At 37.0% G+C, this 13,121-nt stretch overlaps 1 protein-coding gene across 1 annotated transcript in view; it reads left to right on the plus strand.

Moving 5' to 3' along the window:
* The window catches only part of LOC105477628 (ARF like GTPase 8B), a 54,298-nt gene that overhangs the window by 35,127 nt on the left and 6,050 nt on the right, over nt 1–13,121 (plus strand). Inside the window, exons 2-6 of the mRNA XM_011734192.3 lie at nt 8,863–8,943; nt 10,506–10,579; nt 11,005–11,098; nt 12,361–12,428; nt 12,684–12,754. Of these exons, the coding sequence (XP_011732494.1) occupies nt 8,863–8,943; nt 10,506–10,579; nt 11,005–11,098; nt 12,361–12,428; nt 12,684–12,754 (388 nt within the window). The remainder of the gene's footprint in view (nt 1–8,862; nt 8,944–10,505; nt 10,580–11,004; nt 11,099–12,360; nt 12,429–12,683; nt 12,755–13,121) is intronic.

Genomic DNA, 13,121 nt, shown 5'->3' on the forward strand with positions numbered 1-13,121 from the left:
CCTGCAACCTCCGTCTCCCTGGTTGAAGTGATTCTCCTGCCTCAGCCTCCGAAGTAGCTGGGACTACAGGTGTGTGCCACCACACCTAGCTAATTTTTGATTTTTAGTAGAGACAAGGTTTCGCCATGTTGGCCAGACTGGTCTCAAACTCCTGACCTCAGGTGATCCACCCGCCTCAGCCTCAGAAAGTGCTGTGATTACAGGTTTGAGCCACCACACCTGACCAGCTCCCAGTTACAAGTTAAGAACATGCAGTTTTTGGTTTTCTGCTTCTGTATTAGTATCGCTGAGTCTTTTAACCTGTACTTTTTAACTAAAATCCTTTGAGAAGGAGTTATGTCTGTGGTTGGAAGTAAATCCAAATTTGCATATAAAACAAATCAAATTATTGATCTTTGGGAAATTATTTAAGGAAGATTGTCCACAGTGTTCTGAAATTGGGAGAAAATGAACATTGTATATATGATTCTTGAAATGTTACTGTAGTGAATGATTATAAACATGTTTTCTAGCACCTTAAAAAGACAGTGCTGCTGGGTGCCATGGCTCATGCCTGTAACCCCAGCATTTTGGGAGGCTGAGGTGGGTGGATTACCTGAGGTCAGGAGTTCGAGACCAGCCTGGCCAACAGGGCAAAACCCCGTCTGTACTAAAAATACAAAAATTAGTTGGGCATGGTGGCACGCGCGTGTAATCCCAGCAACTCGGGAGGCTGAGGCAGGAGAATTGCTTGAACCCAGGAGGCAGAGGTTGCAGTGAGCTGAGATTATGCCATTGCACTCCGGCCTGGGTGACAGGAGCAAAACTCCGTCTTGGGAGAAAAAAAAAGAGAGTACTGTAAAGGGAATCTCATGTTTGAATATGATGTATGTGTTTGCAATAACTACTGTAAAGAAGAGAAAGATAAAGAACAGAATATGATTATACTTTGTCCCTCAGTATATGAGAGGGATTGGTTCTAGGACCCCCTCTGTTTACCAAAATCTGTATGTATTCAAGTCCTGCAGTCGGCCCTGCACATATGAAAAGTTGCTCCACACCCCCCATATATTAGGTGTTTGAATCCATGAATACTGTATTTTTGATCTTCATGTGGTTGGAAAAAATCCATGTGTAAGTGGACCTATATGCACTTCAAACCTATGTAGTTCAAGGGTTAACTTTAGTTATAACTCTTCTACTTTTTCCTGAACTAATTGTGAGAATTCTTTATGATTGATTCTGTTCATGAATTTTACTATTATTTATTATTGTAGTAGGTAATAAGTGGTAGTGGCATGACTAATTTATCTTCTATTTCCAGATGCACTTGATACAATAAAGAATAAGGTAGTATTTGATTATTTCTATTTAAAATTTATTTTATTTGGAAACCATTTAAAATTTATAGAAAAGTTGCAGAAATAAATGCATTGCAAACAGCACTCATACCCCTTTCCAGGATCAAACTGTGGTTAACATTTTACCTCATTTGCTTTCTGATTATCACCTTACAGCCTTCAATTTTTTGAAACATTGGAGGGTGAGGCCCTTGTTTTCTAAGTATGTAGTTTGTAAGATTAGGGATATTCTTTTACATGAGTATAGTTAAGTTACCAACTTTAGTACATTTAAAAGTTGTTACATTATAGATTTTATCTATTCCATTTTTGTCAGTTGACCCAATAATAATATCATTTGTAGCCATTTTTGTCCTTCAGTACAGGATCCAACTAGGATCATGTACCGCTTTTAATTGTCATGTTTCTTTAGCCTCCGTTAATCTGAAACATTTCTACAGCTTTTCTTTTTCTGGCATTGACATTTTTGAAAAATTCACACATGACCCTTCTTTTAAATAGAGTGTTCCTCATTTTGGGTTTGTCTGATGATTAGATTCTGTTATATATACTCAGCTGAAATACTACATAGGGGATATGGTGTCATTCTAATGGTATTGTGTCTATAGGCACATGATGTTAATCTGAGCATTGAGATACTAATTGTGATCACACAAAGTGTTGCCTGATTTTTCCATTGTATAATTACTAGTTTTTCCCATCTTGCAACTAATGATCAGTTTGTGGGAGATATACTTTCAGACTGTGAAACTTCTTGCTCTTCATCAAAATTTCCCCCTAGATGAGTATCTTATTACCTTCCTTTTAAGTGTTTTCCCAGCAAAAAAAAAAAAAAAAAAAAAAAAAGAAAAATTGGTTGTAATTCTTTTTCTTACTAAATTGAAATACAAAATTCTACTTACTACAGAAATATAGAAAGCATAATAATTTGAAAAATAAGTATTGGTAATTATAGTGACTTCATGTATGAATTAAAAGTTCTTAGAAGGAAAAATGACTAATTTGGGTATTTAGTTGGTCATATCCTCTCACTTGCCCAGTGTGTGAATTTTGGAATTAAACAATTGAGTCCTGGTGTGTTTTGTTTTAAAAAGAAAAGACCACTCTGCTTAGCATGTGAAAAGTAGCTTCTTCTATACTGTACCAAAAGAAAAAAATTAGTATGAGGCTTTGTCATGTTCCATATGTCATTCTGTCTTCATAAAGTGGCTTGATAACCACACCCTTAAAAAATGATTCTTAGAGAAAAAAACTGTGAGACGTTTGTTAAAGTAGGTGTTTTTCTATTTGTCTTTTTAAGTTTATTGTATTGGATTGAACCGCTGCTATAGATGGACAGGTCAAGCAAAGAGAAACTTCATTTCCCATGTTGTTGTTAATAGCTTGCTTTCTGCATGTCTTCATTTAAAAGAGCAATTGTAAAATCTAACCTAATCCATTTAGTACTACTCTACTTTGAAAGCATTAAAACATATGAAGAGGATTTCACTGTGCTCTTTCCAGTGTCAGATATCACTGTTTACAAGCAGTCAGTGCACAGTACATCTCTGGTATATTAACCTGTTTACAAAGAATAGTTGCATCCACCCCTCACCCATTTCTATTGTCTTAAGGTATCCTTTTTTTTTTTTTTTTTTTTTTTGAGACGGAGTCTCGCTCTGTCACCAAGCTGGAGTGCAGTGGCGTGATCTCGGCTCACTGCAACCTCCACTTCCTGGATTCAAGCAATTCTCCTGCCTCAGCCTCCCGAGTAGCTGGGACTACAGGCACGCGCCACCACGCCCAGCTAATTTCTGTATTTTTTTGTACAGACAGGGTTTCACCATGTTGGCCCAAATGGTCTCGATCTCTTGACCTCATGATCCACCCGCCTTGGCCTCCCAAAGTGCTGGGATTACAGGTGTGAGCTACCACGCCTGGCTGGTATCTTTTGTTTTTTTTTTTGGTAATGCTCTGTGGCCCAGGCTGGAGTGCAGTGGTGCGATCTCAGCTCACTGCAACCTCCACCTCCTGGGTTCAAGCGATTGCCTCAGCTTCCAGAGTAGCTGGGACTACAGGCATGCTCCACCATGCCCAGCTAACTTTTTATATTTTAGTACAGGTGAGGTTTCACCACGTTGCCCAGGCTGGTCTTGAACTCCTGAGCTCAGGCAGTCCACCTGCCTTGGCCTCCCAAAGTGCTGGGATTACAGGCGTGAGACACTACGCCCGGCTGTCTTAAGGTATCTTTAGTAAAGTGTCTTTTCACTATTAGAGGTTCACCACCTCATGTCTTCAGTCTTCCTGCTGTTAATTTTGATTGCTCTCTGTACGGTTTTCACCATTTTCCATTTGTCTCATTTCTGAGATCTCTAGTAGAAAATTTAGGTGAGTGCTGCAAAGTGGAGTTGGCACTGATAGAACTTTCTGGGACAAGGTCTGCGTTAGCCTTTGGTATGCTAATGAATTTGGGAAGAGCCACATTTTTCTGCTGTTGTAGCATTCATCTCCTTGCTTACCTGTATTTTAAATGAACAGCCTATGAATAGAACATAAAACCATAAATGTTAGGTCTGGAAGTGACTTTGGAGATACTCTTCCAATGTCCTTTTTCTAGATAAGGAAGCTGAATCCCAACGTCACATGACTTGCATCTGGTTAGTAAGTAGCATAATTGGTAATAAGATGCCCTGACTTTGAGAATAGTCTTCTTTTCACCATCTTATTTTGCTTCAGATTCATTTTGTTCAACCAAATTCCAGGTACACTACCTTGCAAGTTTGTCTTATAGGAGGGTAAGCATTGTGACAGTGACAGCTCCATCTACCATCACAAAATCACAGCGAGTGCCACGTGTGATCATGGCATTTAAGAAGGCAGGCATGAAAGCATGCACTGGTCCCTCTTATCCATGGTTTTGCTTTCCAGTTTCAGTACATATGATCAACCTCTGAAATAATGACTCCAAAGCAGAAGAGTACTGTGCCTAATTTATAAATTAAGCTTTATCATAGGTATGTATGTATTGGAAAAAACATAGTGTACATAGGGTTAGGTTCTATCTGTGATGTCAGGCATCCACTGGGGTTCTTGGAATGTATCCCCCAAGGATAAGGAGGGACTACGTATTTTTATGTCTCTACTCTTCCCCCCAAGTCAGATTAACTCATAACTATCCAGATCTTAAGAACAATATGACTTTAGGCAAGTGACTTAATCTGACATTGCCTTGTTTTTCTCATCTGAGAAATGAAGATAATGCTACTCATTTCATTGGGTTGTCATAAGGATTAAACTATGCTGATGAGTATTAAGTGCTTAGTATTATGTGTTTGTTAAATTTGTTAAAATAAGTAGAATGATACACCACTAAGTAGTATTTTCTAAACATCTGTTTCCCAAACCTGTAGTCTTAATTAAGCAGCTTCTTGACAGCTCAGACATAAATTCTCAGGTATCTATTGCCCAACTGCCGACTGAGTGGTTATAGTTGTTCAACGCAAGCTTCGAAAAGTGATGATTAAGATTGGACACTAGGAAAGAAGTAGAAAATATTTCCAGGTCCATAAAGTAATTATTGCACAAAATTCATGCAACAAAGTTAAGCACTTTATTGGCAGAAGAGTTCCATCATTTTCCTCCTTCATGGCCTATGGTTTTTTGTTTGTTTGTTTTTTTGAGACATGCTCTCACTCTGTTGTCTAGGCCATAGTACAGTGGCACAATCTTGGCTTAAAGTCATATTGTTCTTAAGATCTCAACCTCCACCTCCCAGGCTCAAGCAATCCTCCCACCGCAGCTTCCCTAGTAGCTGGGACTACAGGTACATATAACCATGCCCAGCTAATTTTTGTGTTTTTTGTAGAGAGAAAGTTTTGCCATGTCACCCAGGCTAGTCTTGAACTCCTGGGCCGCAGCAACCTGCCTGTCTCAGCCTCCCAAAGTGCTGGAATTAGAAGCTTGAGCCACTATGCCCGGCCCTAATAACTCTTACTTTGTTCAACAAATAGTTATTGAATATCTTGCTGTACTCAAGACTTTTTGGAGTAGAAGCTCAAGGACTTGATTAGCTGATTTTCAGTTTTTGCATGTTAGCAGTAGCAACTGAATTACAGGAAAGTTGTTAGTGTCGGCCGAGGTAAAGAAAAGAGATAAATGAACCCCTGAGAAAGCTCAGGGGTACTCCAGTATAATGGCAGCCCCTACATTATTTCATTACAAAGGGGTGCTGTAGTTGATGTTCATAATCATAAAATTTTACCTCCAAAAGGGAGGGCCCTTGAGTGTTGTCTAATTTAGTTTTCTTGTTTTGCAATAGATAAAATGACCCTGAAACATTGAGAACACATTAAATCATGTTCTATAGATTGTTTGTGGGAAGTTAGCCAAGTGTGTATTGCCTTTTAGAAAGCTTTCTATGCAAGCTAATTATAAAGTTTGGTACCTAAAAAGTTTAGCTACTATTTCCTGCCTTTTCATTAAGTAAAACACCTAAAGATATGAAATAAATGAGCATTATCTCACGTAGATCTCTCCTTAGAGATTAAAGCCTATCACAATAAATATAATTACAATGAAAATATTTAAGAAAAATATAATCATGATTTAGCCATGTGACCTTGGGACTCTACTACCTGTTCTATAAAATGGTAATGATAATTGTCCTTCCCTATATCATGACTAGTTTTTAAAAAATTTTGGTAAAATACGCAGAACACACTGTATCATCTTAATCATTTTCAATTGTGCAATTCAGTAGTGTTAAGTACATTCACATTGTGTAACCATCCCACTGTCCACTTCTAGAAATTTTTTATCTTTTCAAACTGAAATTCCATACCCATTAAGCAAATAAGTATCTTCTGTCTTTATGAACTTGAGTACTTTAGGTACCTCATAAATTGAAATACTGTCTGTGTGTGTGTGTGTGTGTGTGTGTGTGTGTGTGTGTGTGTGTGTGTGTATGAGAGAGAGAGAGAGAGAGACTTCTGGCTCATTTCACTTAGCAAAATGTCTTCATTTCTTTTGAGTGTATATTCAGAAGTTGAATTGCTGGATCATATGATAATTCTATTTTTAGGTTTTGAGGAACTGCTGTTCCATTTTTCATATTAGCTGTACCATTTTATCTTCCTGCCAGCAGTATACAAGAGTTCCTATTTCTCTGCATTCTTTCCAGTGCTGACTTTCTGTGTTTTTTTTTTTTTTTTTCTTAATAGTAGCCATCCTACTGGATGTTAGGTGGTATCTCTTTGTGGGTTTGATTTGCATTTCCCTAATGATTAATGAGTTGAACATCTTTTCATGACTTTATTGGCCATTTATCTTTTATCATGGCTTAGTTTTGATACGAGTTTTGATATAAGGACTAGATTTTCACGTATAATCACATACATGAAAGTCCAGAGAATTATAATTATAATGTCTTATATAAGTGAAATTAGTGATTACAGTTGTGTTAACATTTTTTTCTCATATTAATAAAACTGCACAGAACGGTTAAAAAAGGCAGAATTCGAGTTCTGTAGAGGAAGTTGTTTGTACAGTTGGAATTCATTGTGCTCAAGACTTAAGACAATTTTGGAATACATGTGTATGTGGCTAGCATGAGGCCATAGCAAACAATTGCCCGGTGTTAAGGCCATGAAAATAGTCCTGTTTGTTTAACCAGTCCCTTGTTGAGGTGTTTGTTAATCCTGGGTTGTTAGCCTAAAATTTAATAGTAAACTCAACTGAGAAAGAAACTGAGAAATTTGCTAACGTAACTAAAATATAAATGCATAAAATCAGTATTAATTGTGACTCATTAAGATGTACTTCACAAGAGCAGTCAAAATAGAGAATATGGCAAGAATATGGTAAGGCATAAGAGAATCGTGATACTTTACTGAAGAATATAAAAGATTGGGATGACTAACTGGTCAAATATGTGCCTGAATGAAAAGACCTGATAGTAGTTACATATTGAGTTAAGTGTGATTTTTCTCAAATTAATATATTTAGTGTAATTCCAGTCAGTATTTTAACAAAATTATTAATCTCTGAAGTTTATTTGGAATGTGGGTGATGAATAAAGATAATACCAAAAAATCTCAAATTTTTAATCAGCTGTATAGAATAATATCTAGTATAAATTGTAGTAATAAATCTAGTGTTTATTCAGGAATAAACAGAGTAATGGAAAAGAATTGAGGACCCAGATACAGAACTGTCTGTCTATGGTGTTTGACATATCACTTATTATTTATTTATTTGGAGATAGAGTCTCACTCTGTTGCCCAGGCTGGCAGTGGCACAATCTCGGCTCACTGCAACATCTACCTCTCAGGTTCAAGTGATTCTCCTGCCACAGCCTCCCAAGTAGCTGGGATTACAGGTGCATGCCACCACACCTGGCTAATTTTTTTTGCATTTTTGGTAGAGGCAAGGTTTCAGCATGTTGGCCAGGCTGGCCTTGAACTCCTGACCTCAAGTGATCCACCCGCCTTGGCCCCCCAAAGTACTGGGATTACAGGTGTGCGCCATCACACCCGGCCTGATGTATAATTTTTAATTAATTGGTAAAGGACAGACCTTTTTTTTTTTTTTTAAGATGGAATGTCACACTGTCACCCAGGCTGGAGTGCACTGGTGTGATCTCAGCTTACTACAACCTCTGCCTCCTGGGTTCAGGCGATTCTCCTGCCTCAGCCTCCCGAGTAGCTGGGATTACATGCACCTGCCATCATCCCTGGCTGATTTTTGTATTTTAGTAGAGACGGGTTTCATCATGTTGGCCAGGCCAGTCTTGAACTCCTGACCTCAGGTGATCCACCCACCTTGGCCTCCCAAAGTGCTGGGGGTACAGGCATGAGCCACGCTCAGCCAAAGACAGATTTTTTAATTAGTGGTGGGATGATTGTTGGTTATCTATTTGGAAAAAGAGACTTTCCTTTAGTACTGTGTATCGTCATACTCCAGTTGGATACATGTTTTAAATTTGAAAAAGTCACATAGTATTAGAAGAATTTAATTTTGATTTCATGACATTGAGATTAGAAACCAAAAAGAGAACAAAATTGATTACATAAAAGGAAAAACTTCTGTATGGCAAAATATTTTATAAGCCTTATTAAAAGACAGACTTGGAAATGCTATTTAGCAGTGAATTTTAATAGTTATTGTCAGAGTAATTTAAATGCTGAAAGTTTGATATCTGATTTCATCTACTTTGTGTGTGAAAATGTACATCAGGTGAACACATTTATAAATTTTCATATGTATTTGTAATATAAAAAATTTTTTAAAATAAGGAAATATGTGAAAAATTACATTAGTTTCAAAAATATCTTTTTTAGATGGGAGAATTTATCTTTGTTGGGACAAAAATAATGCATCTCTTCAAGAATTATGGCCATAAGGAACATATTCTTAAAGTGGATGGTTACCAATGGTAAAAAAATATTTACTAAAATGGGTACAAATGCAATGTTGATATTAGAAGTTTATGCAGTGTCATTATAAATGTTGATTAGTCTAACTTCAAATGTTTTATTTTGTTCAGTCAGGTCAATTCAGTGAAGATATGATACCCACAGTGGGCTTCAACATGAGGAAGGTAACTAAAGGTAACGTCACAATAAAGGTATGTTATTTCTTGCCATATGCAATTTAAATTGTTAGCATAAACACCTAGAAATTATTCTGTTTAATTTCTGTGTTTTTACTGAAAATTTGCAGTTTTTCAGTAATGAATGTGCATGTTTCAAAAGAATAGTTTTTGTTGTTGTTGTTGTTGTTGTTGTTTTTTTTTTTTGAAGCAGAGTTTTGCTCTTTCCCCCAGGCTGGAGTGCAGTAGTACAATCTTCACTCACTGCAGCCTCTGCCTCCCGGGTTCAAGTGATTCTCCTGGCTCAGCCTCCAGAATAGCTAAGATTACAGACTTGTGCCACCACTCCCAGCTAATTTTTTGTATTTTTAGTAGAGACAGGGTTTCACCATGTCTATTAGGCTCGTCTCAACTCCTAACCTCAAATGGTCTGCCTGCCACAGCCTCTCCAAAGTGCTGGGATTACAGTCGTGAGCCACCACGCCTGGCCAAGAATAGATTTTTAATCTATTTTGTTTTTCAAAAATAAAATCTATGGCCTGAGGCTTAATGTCCATTTTGCCCAATTATTGTGGTTCACAGCAGCTGTTCACTTTCTCTGTGGCTCATCTAATGAAGTTCCAGATTCAGTCATGTGCATGTTTCTTTATGCTTATTACCAGTTCTGTAGTTAAATTGGAAACCTCTTGAAGATAAATGCCATGATTTGAGACTTTGATGTAGCCCAGTGTCTAGTGTGATGCCCTATGGAGTAGACACAATAATAAAATGATTATGGATGGTGGCTTTCATATGGATAAAATAATTTTTATTTTTTTGAGATGGAGTTTCACTCTTGTTGCCCAGGCTGGAGTGCAATGGTGTGATCTCAGCTCACTGCAATCTCCATTTCCTGGGTTCAAGTGGTTCTCTTGCCTCAGCCCCCGAGTAGCTGGGATTACAGGCACCTGCCACCACACCTGGCTAATTTTTTGTATTTTTAGTAGAGATGAGGTTTCACCATGTTGGCTGGGCTGGTCTCGAACCCTGACCTCAAGTGATCCACCTGCCTCGGCCTCCCAAAGTGCTGGAATTACAGGCGTGAGCCACCACGCCCAACCAAAATAATTTTATATAAGAAAAACACCTATGTGGAAATGTTGGCTACTTATTTACAGGATAATTTAAAAAGGTTAGGCATTAATGTAGAACAAACCAGACAATTAAGCTTTAATAGATTCTGAATTGCTGTTTTCTGTCTTGGCATTCAAATCTGGATGGTGCATGGTCCTGTAACTTTTAAATTGTTATAAAGACATGTTTTCAGTAATAGAAGTATATTAGTTAACAGGCAAACTGTTGCACATAAACCAAATCTTTGCTCAAGCAAACTTTTAGATGTATTGTAAATGTATTAAATATGGACTTCAAGTTTAGAAGTGGCCCCAAGAATTCCCATATTAAGAGCTTGTTTGAAGTCAAGTTTTTCAGGAGCACTTTGCCTCTTAACGTTGTAGAAATAAGTGTATCTTCCTGATCTTTTTCATTTTCTGTTACTTCCTCTTTCAATCATTTATTTAAAATATCTTTATTAAGAATTGCCTTGTTTTGGTTTAAAGATATGGGACATAGGAGGACAACCCCGATTTCGAAGCATGTGGGAGCGGTATTGCAGAGGAGTCAATGCTATTGTGTAAGTGGTTTTTTTGTTTGTTTGTTTGCTTTTAAATCAATTTAGGCATCAAAGAAGAAAGTTTATTTTAGTATTTCTGGAGGCTCAATTTTTATCTTGAAAATGAAAGTCTTTCTTAGCTAATATCCTAGTGCAAGTCCATTAACATGGGATTTAAAAAAATTAATCATAGAATAAGATCTTTATGTTTTTTGTTTATGGAGCCAAGAGCTAAGGGGTATACATGTTTTACTATCATGTATTAGTCTCTAAAAACAGTCTAGTTAAAAAGTATTAAAGAGTGCTGAGCCTTTCTTTAGGACATAGTTTATTTTGGTTAACAATTTCAATAATGTAAATCTTACGAAAATTAAAAATCAGTAATACCAGTTGTCGTCATCAAGTCATATGGAGAAGGTATGTTGAGATCACTTCATTTTTTTAAGTTACATGATAGATGCTGCAGATCGTGAAAAGATAGAAGCTTCCCGAAATGAGCTACATAATCTTCTAGATAAACCACAGTTACAAGGAATTCCAGTAAGTACGGAATACTTGTTATTTTACATTGTAATTATATAATGATATTCATTATGGTAATTATACAATGATATTAATTATGTTTGAAATCAGTAACATCTTCTTTTTTAAAATCTGGAAGACTTGTTTACCGTGTATCTGCCATATACTGGGCATTGTGGTAAATATGAATCTCGTAACCAGATATCTACTAAACTACTGTGCATCAGGAGCAGTGCTTAGGCCCAGAGATAGAGTGATGAACAGAAATCAGTAGAAACATACTCCTTGCCGTCATGGACCTTATGGTTTAGTGGGAAAGGTAGATACTCTGAATAATGCAGCTTTAAGTGCTAGGAAGAAAGGTGCAAGGGGCTATGAGAGTTGTAATTTAGAGGGGAGATTTGATCTAGTTTGCAGGAGGAATGAGGGATTCACGAGGAAGTAATGCTTGAGCTGAGATCTGAGGGATACATACGAATGTGAGGTATATGACAGCTGGAGGAGAAGAGAGTTCCAGGTAAAGGCCTTTGGGTGGGATGAAGTGGGAAACTGAGAAGAGGCCAGTCTCTAGAATACATTTAGGAATTTGCATTTGGATTAGGAATGCTCAACCAGTAAGTATATAATGCAAATACAAAAAAAATTCCAAAATTCGAAACACTGCTGGTCCCAGGTATTTTGGATAAGGCATACTAAACCTGTATTAAGAATAGCAGAATGTGGCTGGGCGCGGTGGCTCATGCTTGTAATCCCAGCACTTTGGGAGGCCGAGATGGGCGGGTCATGAGGTCAGGAGATCGAGACCATCCTGGCTAACACGGTGAAACCCCGTCTCTACCACAAAAAATTAGCCAGGCGTGGTGGCAGGTGCCTGTAGTCTCAGCTACTCGGGAGGCTGAGGCAGGAGAATGACATGAACCTGGGAGGTGGAGCTTGTAGTGAGCCGAGATCACGCCACTGCACTCTGGCTTGGATGACAGAGCGAGACTCCGTCTCAAAATAATAATAATAAAAAAAAGAATAGCAGAATGCATAGCATAGACTCAGAATATTTTAAATAGAAGTTGGCAACCACACACTGAATTAAGGGCACTTCCATTGTAGGAGTTAAGCGAATACCAGTATGAGCAATGAAATGAATGAGATAGGCCACCACAAAATGCCTTAATATTGTGGAATGTGTTAACATCTTAATTTTATGTCTTCACATATCAGGATGATAAACTTCTGTGACTTTTTCTTACATAAAAGTGTGCTCTTAATATCTTTTCTTTTTAAAGGTGCTAGTGCTTGGAAACAAGAGAGATCTTCCTAATGCCTTGGATGAGAAACAGCTAATTGAAAAAATGTATGTCTTGAATATGCTATTTTAATAATTTGCTTCTAAATTACCATATTTTGCCCACTTGTTATGTTATTCCTAATGATCATAGCCATATTTTTTAGATAGATAAATTTTAGCCTATCAGAGAAGTGAATCCTAACATTTTAGGATTGCTACAATGATTTCTTCAGTATAGTAATAAAAGTAATGAGTAAAATTGAACAAAGTGATAAGTATGACAGCTGTTCTAAGCACAAACTTATCCTCTTCTTCTCATAGGAATCTGTCTGCTATTCAGGATAGAGAAATTTGCTGCTATTCAATTTCTTGCAAAGAAAAGGATAATATAGGTAAGAAATGACTGGTAATTTTGGAAGAAATGGGTATCATTGGAAGGAATGTCTGTGCTTCTTACAGCTTATTATCTCGATTTCTCATTAAGTGACTTCCTTTACAGAATACTGTTGCTTTTGCTTGAGAAAAAAGAATAGATGTTATACCTTTTGACAACAAATATAGTGAATCTTCACTTTACATTATTGATGGCTTCTTGGAAATTGCAGTTTTATCTCTCTGTCTCTCTCTCTCATATAAATATATATAAAATATATCTAATATATAATATATGTAATATGTTATATATATTTATATATAAAATATACTATATATAACATATATTATATATATATATTTTTTTGAGACAGTCTCACTCCTTCA

The sequence above is a fragment of the Macaca nemestrina genome, chromosome 2, assembly GCF_043159975.1.
Source record: "Macaca nemestrina isolate mMacNem1 chromosome 2, mMacNem.hap1, whole genome shotgun sequence".
NCBI classification, from domain to species: Eukaryota; Metazoa; Chordata; class Mammalia; order Primates; family Cercopithecidae; genus Macaca; species Macaca nemestrina.